Source organism: Odontesthes bonariensis, chromosome 9 (assembly GCF_027942865.1).
Source record: "Odontesthes bonariensis isolate fOdoBon6 chromosome 9, fOdoBon6.hap1, whole genome shotgun sequence".
Taxonomy (NCBI): domain Eukaryota; kingdom Metazoa; phylum Chordata; class Actinopteri; order Atheriniformes; family Atherinopsidae; genus Odontesthes; species Odontesthes bonariensis.
Genome location: NC_134514.1, coordinates 24,202,790 through 24,218,275, shown reverse-complemented (window position 1 = coordinate 24,218,275; position 15,486 = coordinate 24,202,790). Strand labels below are relative to the sequence as shown.

The following is a 15,486-nucleotide window of genomic DNA, read 5'->3' as shown; positions in this document are numbered from 1 at the left end:
TGTTGTAGAAAGAGTTGTACCTTAATTTTGTCTGCTGTCTCACTCCATTAAAGTTTGTTTACCCCAGATAAAGTTTTTAATGGTTCCAAGTCAGGTTTCTTTTTCAGTCTTGACTCAGCTTGTTCTGGCTTTGAATTCAGCTGCTGTTGTGTGTGTGACTCCCAGTGGTTTTCTGTGTTTACCCACTTCACCCTTAAAAGCTAAGTTTGGGAAGTAGTTTAAAGAAGAATAATGCTGGGCTCTGTACCCTGTTGGTAGTCTATCCCACCACACAGCAGGCTTTAGGCTTTTTTTTTTTGCTAGCAGATAAAAGTGATTTCCAATCAGAAAGTTCCTAATTTAAAACAAAATGTTGTCATGATGCTATTGGACTATTAGAAGCTCTTAGAGGAGCTTGTGCGGTTTTCTGGAGAGATAAAGTGCTCTGATTGTGGTCAGTTTGACTAAAGTAAAGTCAGACCAGCGAAGCCAATTTGCTATCTACTATAAAAAGGGGATCTGGATTCACCCCAAAATGAAATGGGTTCTTCCTTTTGCATGCTCAACACCTCCACTTGTTTTCAAAGTATTGGGATAATCTCGTTGGCAGAGCACAAACTGGCTATAAAGGATGGATGCTGCTGCTTGCTGTCGAAAGTGAAACCAAATGGAATTCCTCTGAAGAGCTTTACCACCAATGTCAGCCAGACCCTGGCTTCAGTACACCTCTGGCCACTTATTATCTTGAATTACTAGAACAATAGATTTTCCCACAAACCATTTTGATGTCATTAACTGGATCCACTCTGTCTGACCAGTCTGCTGCTTCTCCTTTTTGAAATACTCCGATGATCAAATGGATGTTTTTTAAAAAAAATTTTTAAAACGTGTATTTTTGGCAGCTCTGCCCTCTTCTCCTAACACAGTCCAAATACAAGCTGGCTCGCTGACGGTAGTTTTCTCAACACTCAACGGAGTTATCATTAGGATTGTTATTCACATCTGTGTTTCAAGAAGTCAAAAACACCTGGCATGATACGGAGTCTTCTTTAAACAGAGGCTGACCTTTGGCAGCTGCTCACACTCTGACCTTTGACCTTTCATCCTCGTTCTTCTTCCTCAAACCCAGGCCTCCTAATCTTATGTGGAGGCCGACAGAAAGAAGAGACAGTTTTGTTTTATGCCAGTCAGGTGTCCTTGTGCCACAACACTCGCTCCGCTCTTCCTCAAACCACAAACGCCGACTGTTCGCTGTCTCTCCCTCTGCACCTCCGGCACACACATTAATCTGCCTCTGCGTCAATATTCTTTTAATCAATTCGCCCTTCTTTTGGTATTCAACCTCTTTGACCCTGTTGCTAAAAAGCAATTCCCTTTTTAGCCTCTCCTCCTCGTGTGTGCTTTCACTTTATTTTTCATCCTGCCAGCTCCCTCCTTTACATGCCCCTCTCTGCTCTTTTACTGGGACTTTTTCCTTTGCTCGTGCCCTTGCCTCGTAGCCCTTAACTCCGTGTACTTCTGTGTGTGTGTGTGTGTGTGTCTGTGTGTGTGTGTGAGAAGAACAGTGAGGGAGCATGTGTGTGTTAGATCTGCTTTAAATAGATACAACTCCTTGAAACTCCTTCTGCATCTTGATACACGCATAATAGGCACAGGGCATATAACAACCCCATTAATTTGACACGAAAAATGATTTGATCGCTCTGAAACATTCAAATATAATCACCCTCAACAAATGCCAACGCACCAACGCACGCCAACATTCATATGTACAAACACGCATGCTTCGCACACACAAAGGGATTGTGATATCCCCACACTAATTATCATAGTAGGGCAGGCATGCACACGTGTCCCGCGGGAATCTGTGCTCGTTGCTTGTAAACACACACGCTCTGGGGAGTGGCGTGTGTGTGTAACTAAGCCCTTGTTCGTCACTGGGCGTCCCTGAACGCCTCTCTCATGTGTCGTTATGGTCATTTTGGAATTCTGCCGTCCCACGAGCCCTCCCACACCCTATAATTAGTGTCACCCGGGCAACCGGAGAAAGAATGCTCAGTATTCTTGTTGTCTTGGTAACCGCGTAAGTGCAGGACCGGAGGTGCTGGTTGGAGGTGTTGGTTAATGACAAGGACAATGAGACTTCAGTTTGCCACTTCATGTGGTCTCTCAGTGAAAGCGGGGCAGGTAAATGTCTGTCTGTCTGTGTGGGGGGGACCTCTTTGTCATATGGGACCTCCGACACGTTATGAGAGTAGACTGTACAACTATTACTTACAATAGCTACAGAAGCAATCAACCAAGCATGGAGAGATCAAAGTGTTAGTATTGGTGGGTCCAGAGGAAATAATATGCTCTTGGGCTCTGACTGACCTCTACATTTGTGACTTCATTATATTTGTGCGGCGGTGTCACATCTCATATTGCTGTGAATACATATAACACCCAGATTTTTTCACATTTGAGGGGATCAAACACTTTCCCCCCCAATACAACTGAAAATAAGAAAGACGACCATAAAATTATTCATCATGTAAATTTTAACAAATTAACAAATTTCTACAAATAAAATGGCCTTGCCTTGCCTTGGCTGTGGGGACAAAGGACCTCCTGAACCTCTCAGTCCTGCAGCGCAGCGAGATGAGTCCTGCCAGGATGCTGTGGAGAGGATGTTTACTGTTCTCCAAAACAGAATATAATTTCCTCCTCATCCGTTGCTCCACTGACAGCACTGTAGCCTTCTGCCTATAACAGAACCAGTCATTTTTACCAGTTTGTCCAGGCGCCTACAGTTTTTGTCTGTAGTGCAACTCCCCCAGTAGAGAGCAGCATTGAACAGTGCACACTCAATGATAATGTGATAAAACATAGATATCATATCACTGCAGACATTGAAGGACCTGAGCCCTCTCAGGAAGAAGAGACGGCTCCGGCCCCTCCTGTACACTGCGTCTATGTTGGCAGACCACTGCAGTTTATTATCCAGCACCAACCCCAGGTATTTGCAGGTCTGAACAGTCTCTATCTCCAATCCATCAATGCAGACTGACTGGTATACAGTTTTAGATCTCCTGAAGTCCACCCCCAGCTCTTCGGTCTTGGTAGAGTTCAGGAGCAAACAGTTATTTTTGGTCCAGACAGCCAAGGACTCCACAAGGTCCCTGTACTCCTTCTCCTGTCCACCACTATGATACTAATGTATCATTAATAATGCCCTGAAAATAAATGTAATGAAATCAACCAATGCCAGACAACTGGTGGTTTGACTTGGGTTTTGGTGCCCCTGAACAAGATAGTTACCCACAGGTAAACCAGCAAAGACATTGTTTGTGACAGAGGACGCATCTTTCTCTTGTTAATGACAAAAAATTGAGTAAATCAGTGAAGTTAATGACCCTGCAGCAGAAGGTTGATTCGATTAAAGGTCACCTTATGAGTCCTGACAGAACGAAGTCATTACTTCACAGTTCCCGTTGCTTCACTTGGATCGCCACTTTTCAGACTGGTGTGCCTCTACTCTCATCTGCTGTCCATTTTAAGTAACTGCAGGGCTTTGGGCTGTAAAGCCGTGAGAGTTTAGTTGTGAGTGAACACCGTGTCCCCGGTACAAACTGTTCTCGTAAAGTCTTACCTTCTTTGTTACAGTCAAGATCCTTATAATTAAGATCACAATGTAGCCTATATCTCACACCAATTTGATCCGCTCTCCCTACGTGAATATTTAAACAGCTAATAGAAAGTAGATTTGACAAATTCATTGTACACCTTGTATATTAAAAAGTGAGTGGTGCGTACATAAGTTGATTTTTTTTAATAAGCTCTCCTAAATTGCTGCTCTAGTATGATCTCTGTGTTTTTGAATCCTTCTTTTTTGAATTTTTTTTTTTTTGCATTGGCGGATGGATATGTTCCAAACGTAGGAGTGAAAAGTCAGGACTTTCCCGTAAAATACGTCACATAAACCATGTGAAGTCGTTTCCTCTTGCTGCCTTTTGGGTAACGTCGAAAATGTTAAACTGATATTCAAATGTAAAGTAACATTTATTTTGAAATATCGTATTTGCCAATTTATGACATTTGAGAAAAAAAACAATACAAACGTTGCTATAATTAATTAATCAAAGATGTTAGTTGTGCCTACTTGAAATAATTTCCTGATGTCTTCTTATCGATGGATAAATCGCACACTATTTGACATAACACTGTTGTAATTAATAACTTTTTTTTGTTTTAGAGAAAATTATGAATGTTCTGTCATCTTAAATGTATTTGTAGGTGGGAGATTTTACTTATAAGAGAGACTTTTGTGCTTATTTATAGAAAAAAGAAGTACTGAAATGTTCATATCTGGTTTAAAGTTATTTAACGGATATTTATCAATTACGTTTAAAACCGGGTAATGGACTTTACGCTGTGCTAAATATGCAGTTTGCAAACTAAAGGGAAGAAAGCCAAGTTAGGTAAATTTGTAGAATAAACACACATATATATATATATGTCTTTCTTGTATTTTACAAACAAACATATATTTACAACCAAACACATACATATATACATATATATATATATATATATATATATATATATATATATATATATATATATATATATACATATATACATATACATAGGTTTGTTTGTAAAATTCTACAAGAAAGACACCTGAATGATTCAATATTGCGAAGCTACTTAACACCGCGGATGTGCACAGCTTTGTGTCTCAACAGGGCGGTGACGTCAGGTGCTTTGTCACGGTCTCTCTGCTCCGCCATCGGTTTGTCGAGGCTGGCTGAGCTATAGCTGCTAACAGTTCTGTATCTGGTGAAGATGGCCGCAGGTCCTCTCTCTGTATCTTCCACTGCATCCAACAACAACGATGGCATACTCATCGGTGACAAAGTTTACTCGGAAGTGTACCTCACGATAGATAACTCGCTTATCCCGGAGGAAAGGCTCTCTCCTACACCGTCGATGCTTGACGGCCTCGACCTGAACACCGAGACCGACCTCCGCATCCTTGGATGTGAACTGATACAGTCGGCGGGTATTCTTCTCCGCTTGCCCCAGGTACAGTCTCTTGAATAGCTTTTAAACATAAACGTTTCTTGGTTGGTGATTAAATTATCCATAATAAGTCGAACGTTGTTTTTTATGAGTGTGTGTTGTCTTTAACATATTACGGCCTCGATATTAGCATGTTGCTATTGTTAGCTTCTTGACGTTGGCGTGGTGGAGTTAAAATGGCGGCGGTCCATTGTGCAAGGTTAGGCCATGTTACATAAGGGCCGATACGAAAAAAAACATGTTATTTATTTTCCTCTACAGGTGGCTATGGCAACAGGACAGGTTCTTTTTCATCGGTTTTTCTACTCCAAGTCCTTCGTCAAGCACAGCTTCGAGGTAAGCTTTCAAGTTCCTGGATGGTTCAGTTTCTGGTTCTCAACCGACGGCACAACGTTGTAATTACGTTCGTTGGCAGCCATATTGTCTTAGAGGTTTGATATAGTTTTTAAAGATATGACTGAAGAGAAATTGACAACACAATATGGTGCATAAACGTGTCTTTTAGGATAACACTCTTTAATACTTTATCACACCTCTAACCAGAAACGTTAGTTGTTGTAGGTCAGTTAGATTTTCTAACAGATAAAGGAAAAAGGGATTGTGACGTTAACACCGCAAGGCATTGTGGGACTTTAGTACACCAACTGTCGGAAGGGAGAGGTAGTCGTGTAAAGTTTATTTGTAACCTGTTTCATTTGCCAAATTCAAACTCAAAACAATATTCTACTGCTTGTAAATGCATTGATAAAGAATTAAAAGTGGTGTCTCAAACTTATAAAACCACACATTAAATTTTAAATTGTTATAAAGACATTGAAATATTACCAACACCTGAAATATTTAGAGAAAAAGACATATCTTGTGTCTGCTTTTAAAAAGAGACGCAGTTATAGCATATCTGATTTCATGTGACTAAACTGAATCAACATCGAACTTAATTCAAAACACTTGAGGATAGTGCTGCTTTTTATGGTTGAGCTGGTCAGATGAAATGTTAGCACCAGATGTCAGATTAATTTCCAGTCAGTAGTAACACATGGTTTAACTTAAACTGTCAAGGTTTACTTCTTGATAAGCAGCAACATTGGTCGCATGTGGGAACTCTTCCTCAGGTTGCATTCATAGACTTCTTGTAGTTTTCCTTCAAACTTGGTCCATGTTGTCTTTTTCAGATTGTGGCCATGGCTTGCATCAACTTAGCCTCTAAGATTGAAGAAGCACCACGGCGAATACGAGACGTCATCAACGTTTTCCATCATCTGAGACAGATCAGAGGCAAAAAGTAAGTAAAAAAGGCTGAATCCAGTGTTGTTTTGGATTTGTATGTACATGTTATATGGAACATGTTTTGTATTTGTTTGTTGTGAAATGTTGTTCTCTGCTGATCTGTAAAAGTGCTCTTCTGTTTATTCATGCACTCTAAACCATTTGAAAACTTTTCAGTTCCAGCTTCACTGGTAGTTTCAGAAGCATAATTGTCTACATTTAACATCATTTTGACATCACTGAAAGTGATGTCAATGAGCTCATTTTTAAAAACACAACTCATGTTTTAGTAAAAGATGAGGCATTTCTACTTTTTGTGTGCCTCATGTCTTTATGTCAGCATTGTAGTCCTTGGCATTAACTTGGATTCTTTTTTCCCTTGCAACCAACTAACAGCGACCAGCTACATTTACCAAAGCCTGGGTGATGTGGAATGGTACGTAAGATGAAGCAGTCGGCATGACAACCATGATGCGAGGGGGGTCTCTGTCCTTCCCCCAGGCCCACCCCACCCCCTCCTGTGGGAGACGCCCGTGGTCTGAGCCACCGCGGGGCACTGGGATCGGGGATGACAGGTTGGCCGAAGGTCCTTGGCCCACGGGGCACCTTGAGGACTCCTGTGGTTCAGTCTTAAGCTTTGGGTATCCGTCAATCTGCGGACCGTTGGGTAATGTAATTTCCTTCTGACTGCTCCTCACCATGCATTTTGCATACGCAAAAGTCCATTCACCTGCCGTAACCCATGGCTTTTACAGAAATATCACCTTGTTTGTTAAAGTGGGAGAAATGAATTGGTCGTTTGAAGTTGACGTGAGTTATGTTTTGTTTAGGGTTAGTGCATGCACCGTGTAGGTTCGGGTTTTTTACTACATACAGCAAATTTGAATCAGTATTGCATTAATTGTAAAATACTTGAGGTATATTTTTACATGTGTGTGTTTATTCTGCGGTTTTAGGTTAAATTGTAGATGTTATTTTGTTCGTTTAAGTAGTTAATTTCAATGCATGAGCTTTGTAGCATGACTTTTTCACATCTTATTGTCTTTGAGACCACAAGACATTTGATTTTGAAATTAAATTAGCTTGGCTACTCGATGGGTAAAATCTGTCTTACTACATAGAAGTGATGAAAATCTCTGTTTCAGATTTAAGTCATCTAGTCTTGTGTGCGTAATTGAGTAAGTCGATGGTTCAAAGTAAATCTCTCCCGGTTTTTGATGGTCTTTAAACAAACGTCTTTAGTCGGCTTATGAATCACAGGTTTAGTGCAGTATTGTGAACTTTTCAGATATTTTCTCCATTTAGACGTGGGTTTGATGACTTCATTTCATCAAGTTCCACACACACGCATTAGTGAGGAATCTTTGGTACATTCATTTTTTTGAGGTTGAGGTGCAAGTTTGAGAACAGAAGTGTTTCTGTGCTTTTAAGTTGTAGGTGATATTCCACGTTGATATTTCTGTTGAAGCTGTGGGAAGGGGTGTTTGAGGGGGCAGATCACCAAAACTTTTAACTGTAACCACAGGAGTCCACAAACCCCAGCATACTGTCAGGCATGCAAAGTGTAACTTGTTGCTTTTAGTTGGTTGAAACGGGAAAAATGAAAAGAGTGCAAGAAAACAAAAGGGCACTGTCTTCTCTTTACGTTTATTACGGAAAGGGGAAACAATGTTTTATTTTGATTCCTTTTATAAAATAGGACTCCAAGTCCATTGATACTTGATCAGAACTACATAAATACCAAAAACCAAGTCATCAAAGCGGAACGGCGGATCTTGAAGGAGCTGGGCTTCTGCGTGCATGTCAAGCATCCACACAAGGTGAGTTTAACCCACTATTCCTTTTTATATTGTGCTGTGTAGTTAGAACAGTAATCCTTAAAGTTATTCCCGAACACCTTCATATGAAACAAGTTTAGCGGACTGCTCCAACCTCTCAGTTTTGAGATTGGGCACTGACGTTGTTTTTCTGTTAACATTAAGTTAAATCTATGATTCCAGATTATCGTCTTGTACCTTCAAGTCCTGGAATGTGAGAAGAACCAGACACTGGTCCAGACGGCCTGGTGAGTTCTTTAATGACCATCCCCACAGCAGCAACCTGTGTCATGTCTGCAAGTGCCACCAGACCTGGGCTTAAGATGAAGTTGTAAAAGTTTCAAATGGCTGAATTTCTCCAGAGCACTTGATATGTCTGCTAGAAACTTGGGATAGCCCCGCTTGTGGAAGTAGGATCTGTCAGCCTGGTGATTTTTCAAGTGCTCACGTTGGAAAATACTAATTTGAAACATATTCAACAACCATTTCGCCCAGGTCTGACAGCGACATTCCCTCACTCCATTTGAGCCCTTCCACCTTTTTTACTTTTATTTTATTTTTGGATGGAGCAATTTGTTCTTTTGCAAACCTGCTACTTGTCTCACTCTCTTGTTTGCCCTTACATGGCTTGCTATAAAGTCTGTTTAATGTGCGGTGCCCAGAGAACTTGGTTTAACTTTGTCCTTTCTCTCTACTCTTTGATTAAAGGGTAGTCCATGCTGGTAAGTCACATAAAGAACCTCTGAACTCTGCCTCCTCCAACCACATGACCTCAGGAAGCTCCCCCCTTTGGCTGGCTGCCCCTCTCCTGACAGCCAATCCCAAAGCGGACATTCACTGAAGGGGGCGGGCGGGCCTTGCCCAACAGCCAGCATCGTCTTGTTTTCTCTTGGGTGTCAAAAAGGATTTGTATTTTTTGGTCTTGCTACAAAGGTTCTCAAATGTAATTTATTTTTTGCCTAGTAGCTCCAGATAGATTCATATTCTATCTTGTTGTAGTTTACTTGCATTAATCAATGAAGTAAACTTAGCCAGATCAGATTTTTTTCCTTTTTTAATTTTTTTAATTTTTTTGCCCAGTTTACCTGCCTATTCATTATACATTTACAGTAGAGTGCTGTATCATCGCCAATTGACATGGTGTCCAGACATGTGTCTGTCTTGCAGGCTGATCCAGTTCTCAGATTTTGGCTCCAAGGACCTGTCTCACCAATGCTGCAGTCAGAATCCAACGGCCATGTTTCTCTAGTATTGTTGGTGTAGCAATTTCACACTAACTTGCTCGTTGGTCTTTTTTTTTTTTGTTTTGTTTGTTTGTTTTTGGGAGGCAGGTTAGACTGAAAGTTTGTATGGCAAGATTTTAACCTTTGTGTACAACTCACACTGGAGCAGTACAGATACGTGAATGGACACGCACGGCAGAGTGTCACAACTTGTACAAAGGAAATTTTGACTGGCTGTAGATAAGCTGCAGTGTTTTTTCGATTCAGTGGGGATCACAGTTGAATTATTTTATTAAGGAATTTTAACCATCTTGTTTTTTTGTTTTTTTTTCCACCCTTTCATCATTGACTTCTATGTTTCTCCAGAACATAGATGGTCACACCACCCTATATTTGCCTGATCTCATCTTGGCAGTTTTGTCTCCTCATACTCTCTTAGGTGTTAATCTCATGCATTGATTTTCCCAGACACATAATCCGTCATGTAGTGCAGGGATTTCGCTCAGCCAAAATAAGGAGGTGTCGGTTGCCACCTAAAGTCCTTTTGAAGAGTCAGTGCCATGCAGACAGATGCTGTCAGTAGTCTTAAGGGTTTGGTTTCAGCACAGGGCATGAAAGCTTTTACCTGAGGGGGAGTATGGTAGATGTTGTGCAGTTTGAACCTACATGGTGGTCGCAGTGCCTAATCCGCAATGTATTGGACTGTTTTTGAGTCGGTTTGGTACATCATGATGCTCCTGATTCCTAAAAAAAAAAAAAAAAAAGGTCCTTGCATGCCCCCATACATGCCGTGCTTCCTGATTCCTCTCAAAGTGTCAGCTGCTTTCTAGAAGAATGTTTCACATCTGTGTGCCTGCATGTTCAAAAACTTACAAGGCATGCGTCATTGTCTGTCATTAGGCATAATCTAGGTGCTATCAAGTTGTGGTATGTCGACATAGTTGTGGCGGTTCATTGGGGGAGATTCTTTTATTTTTCTAAACGTATTATTTGTGTCTTCCTGCCTTTCTTTTGTGACTTAAAGCCGTTAATGGATGCCCAGAGAGAAATGGACAAAGTTAAACATCTTACAACTATATGGCTTTTGTACATATGTATCAGGGCCTATGATTACACTGAAATACTCTGTGTTGATAATGGTCAAGTATTTTACTGATACACTCCGGATAATCATTAACCAAGGAAAGTGACCAATTGCTAATTCCTGAGTGGAGGTTAAAGATGGTTATGTTTTATAAAAAGAAAAAGTCCTGATTAAGAGTTCACACTAAAAGGATAAATGTTGCCAATTTTTTGGATCTCCATTGTGATGTTGTGGCATTATGCAACATGATTTATAACTATGAATGAGAGTTGGACTTGTCTGGAGAAGATGCTATGTTTTTGTTTGTGCTCTGTCTGCCCCTGTAGGAACTACATGAATGATAGCTTGAGGACAAATGTGTTTGTGAGGTTCCAAGCTGAGACAATCGCCTGTGCCTGCATATTCCTTGCTGCCCGAGCTCTCCAGGTATCAGGATAATAAAGACTTTTTTTCTTTTCTTTACTTTGTCATAAAAGCTCTTTTTGAACCTGTCTGTACTTTAGTCATGTTTTCAAATCAAATGTCATACCTTCAAAGGTTAAAACCTGCATGTTTTTCCCAGATACCTCTGCCATCGAGACCTCATTGGTACCTGCTGTTTGGAGTTAGTGAAGATGAGATTAAAGACATCTGCATCACCACTCTTAAACTCTACACCAGGAAGAAGGTAATTCGTTTAACTAACAGGTATTTATTGAATTAGAACTGTGTTTCATTAAATCCGAGTTTACCAAATTAAAAACTAAACTGAGGTTGACTATAGTTCAGCCGCGGCTATTCAGAGACAACACGGGAAGCCGGACAGCCTCTCCCATTCTCTGGCAAAATTGCTACATCTTCAATGTTAAATTGACGATAAAACACAAGATATGCCCAATACTGCATTTACTTTCATAACTACAACATGTTGTTCTTTAGCTTAATGAAGTGATTTGTTCTGAAATCGCCGCCGTTCACTGAGGAAATCATGTTATGAAGCCGCCACTAACAGCCAGGCTTCCGAGCCGAGGGCTGCCCGGCTTCAGGAGGGGGCGGGAGAGTCAAGTTTTTTTTTTTTTTTTTTTTTTACAATTCTAGGTCATCATTGGCTAAATCGACAAAAACTCATCACTTCCGAGGCTGCTCAGCGTCTCTGGGGGTAGATTAGACGTGGGCGTGTCAATATGAGGGGCTGTGTCGTGATGATTGGAGTTAGTGTTTGTCCATCATGAGAGATGTTGTGGCAGCCAAACTTTTAAGCGGGGAGAAGCACGCTGGAACTTCAGTCCCAAAGCGGATGCGAAAGAGACTGGTTGTCTGTGAAAGTGCTGTAATACTTTTAGTTGTTTCTTTCCAGAATTCATGCTGCCCATTCACAAATGTTACCTTTTTTAAGAATACTTACCACCACCATCAAACTCTAAGTATTCATTATGACAGGGGAAAATGCTCCACAGATTCTGATCCAGCCATTTACAGGCCTTAGATTCCATCATACTTGATTTTGGCCTTACTGTGTGAATTTTCAAAGTCTATACCTTCTTTCTGTGTATTTGCTGGGCATACTTGTCATACTAGACACAGCTATGTTATAACTAATTCTTTTTAACTTTGCTATCTTCTGCTTTGGGATGGCACGAGCCACTACAACCCTGAACGCGTAATATGGGCTTCCCCCGTTTTAAAAGTCAGCAGCCGCCACTGCTATAGTTGTATACTGACGAAAATTAATTGTGAACCGTCATTGGGAAATCTGCATTCACTGCTCATCGCAGCACAAAATGGTTCACAAAACTTAGTCCTGAAACATCTGCATTTTAGGAAACCTTGTTAACACGATCACTCCAAAAACCTGTATTAGTCCGTCTCTAGTTGACTGCTGGAAGGGAGAACTGCCTTTTACAAAGAGGGTGATCTCATTACTTTTTGTTTTAGTAGTTGTGTAAACTTGACTTCTCTCCCCAGCCTAACTATGATCAACTGGAGAAAGAGGTGGAGCGACGGAAGGTGTTCTTGGCCGAGGCAAAGCTGAAGGCCAAGGGCCTCAACCCTGATGGCACTCCTGCACTGTCGACACTTGGCGGCTTCTCTCCAGCCTCCAAACCCTCCTCCCCAAATGTGGTCAAGGTGGAGGAGAAGTCCCCGAATCCCCAGACCATCAAAACAATTAAGAAAGAGCTGGACAGCCGGACTCAGGCCAACAAGAGTCCATATAATGGGTGAGCAACTACACACATGTTTACAGTTGAGACGTTTAAATCTAATCATTGTTTCAGTAAGAAATGGTCTTATGTGTATCATTAACTGGTCTAACCGTCTTTAACTTAGGTTAAAGAAGGACGTAAAGATTGGAAGGAACAGTCGGAGTGGAAGTCGTTCTCGTTCGAGAACACGATCGCGGTCTAGATCCCGCTCCCCTCGCAGACAGTAAGCTCACTTTGAATGTTTTCCAACATTGTGGAAGCACTTGTTCTGTAAAACTGTGTGATGGTGTTGGATGTATTTACTATTTGTTGTATGTAACTGTTGTAGCCTCTCCTTACCTTCCTCTTTTCTGCCGTGCTTCCACAGTTATAACAGCAGACGCAGTCGCTCAGGGACCTACAGCTCTCGTTCACGTTCTCGTTCTCACAGCCGCAGCCCATCGCCTCGCCGACATCCGCCATCTCCCCTCCTCCCCCACCTCAAATCCAAGTCTAGCCATCATGGCAATAGCGACTCCAAGCTTAGTGGACGTCACAGCAACAGCGGAGGCGGGGGGTCTGGTCACAAGAGGAAGCGCTCACGCTCTCGGTCCCGGTCCCGCACCCCTGTCAAAGTGGACAGAGACAGGGACAGAGAGAGGGAACGGGAGAGAGACAGAGACCGCAGCTCCTTTGATCTCTCCTCAAAGAAACACAAACACGAACGAGGAGTCGGACATCGAGGAGACCGGAGGGAGAGGGAGAGGTCTCGGTCCTACGACAGGGAGAGAGAGAGGGAGCGTAGCCACAAGAGCAAACACCACAGCAGTAGTGGGCACTCAGGACATAGCCGTCACCGGCGCTGAGACTTCAACAGACAGGCTCTGGGGCTGATGGCCACTAAAGGATTTTCAGTTAGTGTAAATCAGGTTTAAGTTGGACATGTTCTCTGAATCATGGACCTGTGTTCTACAGCAGTATGAGACGGCTGGTCTGTTGATTTTAAAGTCAGCTGGATGGAAACTTGCAAAAATAAATCGTCAGTAACATTTGTCAGGAAAAAAAAGGTGACATATATTTAGCAGGCAACACTTTCCTAAAAAGGAAAGTCGTGTTGTAATTACACTCGACTGCAGCCAAATGCTGCATGTCATGTCTGCCGTGACAGAGAACATGACGGGCTTGTTTTGGTATATTTCAGGCATCGGTCTTAGATATTTAGGTTTCTGGGTTTCTCATGCGTCCTGAATCTGACTATTGAAACTTTAAAATCTAGTTGGCTTGAATATTCCTTTTATTTTTTTTTTTACTCTTATCTCCCCTCCCGAATAATAAAACAAAAAAAAAATTCAAATTGCTTCAGTTCTCCTTGCATGAATATTTTGACTCATTGTTTGGAGTCTCCTCTGCCCAGCAGCACAACAGTGCCGATGTTTGGCAGAGGAGGCCTTGCATCTGAGAAACCACGATTTCAGCAGTGAATCGACCCATTTGTTGGTTGATCAGAAAGGTGGCTCCACATCAGACAGACAGAGAGAGATTGAGATGGCAGTGTAACATCAGCCCCAGGCCTGTATTTGTTTTCCCGTGAATCCCCTCCACCTCCAACACACCTGAGAATCATCTAGCCTACACGTGTGTTCTTGGTTTAACATGTAAAGTTACGAACTTTTGGAAAATCAAACTTATTTACAGTGTAAAGGATTAATATCCGCTGACGAAATGTGAACGCTTTGATTTATAAAAGCGAACAGTTCAGTGGAAGGTTTGAATGAATAAATGTAAAATAAGACATCATTCAGGAAAGATCAATGTTTGCACATTAGGGGCTGACCGGTCGAATGGGTTTTGTTTCCTTTCGTTTATTGGACAGATTTGTTGCTTATATAGGTAAACTGGTATTACTTTTTCATTTCTTCATTTTATTATTTTTCATCCCTGCTCAGCAGGATAAGCAGACTCGTTTCAAACGATGTTTTAGGGTTGTCGGTTTGTTACACTGGTTTTTAGTCTGCACGTCTTCTTGTCCAATTTTTATTCATTAATAAATGAGTTATGCCACTGACCTGTGTGCTCTTCATTAAATTGCTGACATTGAAGGAAATGATTTAAAGTTGTACTCGGCATCAGCTGAAGAACAGCAAGGAGGAGTTTGTACGGAATTTGAGTCAACCTTGTTTCCTGCAGGTAAAACGGCAAATTTACTGTTGTTCACTGTCCAATTTAAAAATGTTCACCCTTTTTCACTCCAAGGCTTGAACCGCCTTCTATGAAGTTTTTGGGAGTGTTTCAATGATACACATCTTTTTTTCAGCCAGGGGGCGCTATTGTCATTAGAAGTGACTGCATTTGCAGTAGACCTCTCACATGAAAACCGTTCTGTACTGTAATAAAAACCACAGCGTAGGAAAACTAAAGTTCAGTGGGGGAAAAAAACAACCAAATCATCACTATTCCAGTAGGCCTATTTAAAGACATTTGTAGTTTGCAGATGTTTAAAGATGGCTCATTTACTGTGCGTTTGGCACAAATGACGTCAAAGCAAATCAAAAGAAATGGTAAAATCCTGACAGTTTCTGATGTCAACTGAGGACAGCATCCAACTGTTTAATGATGTCAGATATAAGTTTCCCTCTGAAGCGGTTTGGTCTTTCATCGCTTTCGGTCAGCTGTTTGGTCCTGCAGACGGGTGATGCGGTGATCCCATCACAGCAATCTGTCAGAAAGAGAACAAAAGAGCAGAGCAGAGTATAATGAACTTCAGTTACACCAGTTACACCTCACAGAAGAACAAGATCTGCTTAAATCAGACACCAATTTACATTTGCTGGGTATAACTGCTGTTGTGTTCCGGTGGAAGGATGCGACTTCCTCAGTAGTGCAGCGTCACC

At 41.5% G+C, this 15,486-nt stretch overlaps 1 protein-coding gene across 2 annotated transcripts; it reads left to right on the top strand.

The window, feature by feature from the left end:
* The first annotated feature begins 4,721 nt into the window (after positions 1-4,721).
* Positions 4,722-14,660, top strand: ccnl1a (cyclin L1a). 2 transcript variants are annotated; one of them, XM_075473708.1, is made up of 10 exons: positions 4,722-5,046; positions 5,305-5,379; positions 6,216-6,325; positions 8,009-8,129; positions 8,310-8,374; positions 10,760-10,859; positions 10,996-11,100; positions 12,378-12,631; positions 12,741-12,839; positions 12,984-14,660. In XM_075473708.1, exons 1-10 carry the CDS (start codon positions 4,807-4,809, stop codon positions 13,459-13,461), a joined length of 1,647 nt encoding a protein of 548 aa, XP_075329823.1. In that variant the 5' UTR covers positions 4,722-4,806; the 3' UTR covers positions 13,462-14,660. The 2 variants fall into 2 exon arrangements, with proteins under 2 accessions (XP_075329823.1, XP_075329824.1); XM_075473709.1 differs by lacking the exons at positions 4,722-5,046; positions 5,305-5,379 and adding an exon at positions 6,706-6,884 and having other exon boundaries at positions 6,235-6,325.
* The last annotated feature ends 826 nt before the right edge of the window (positions 14,661-15,486 follow it).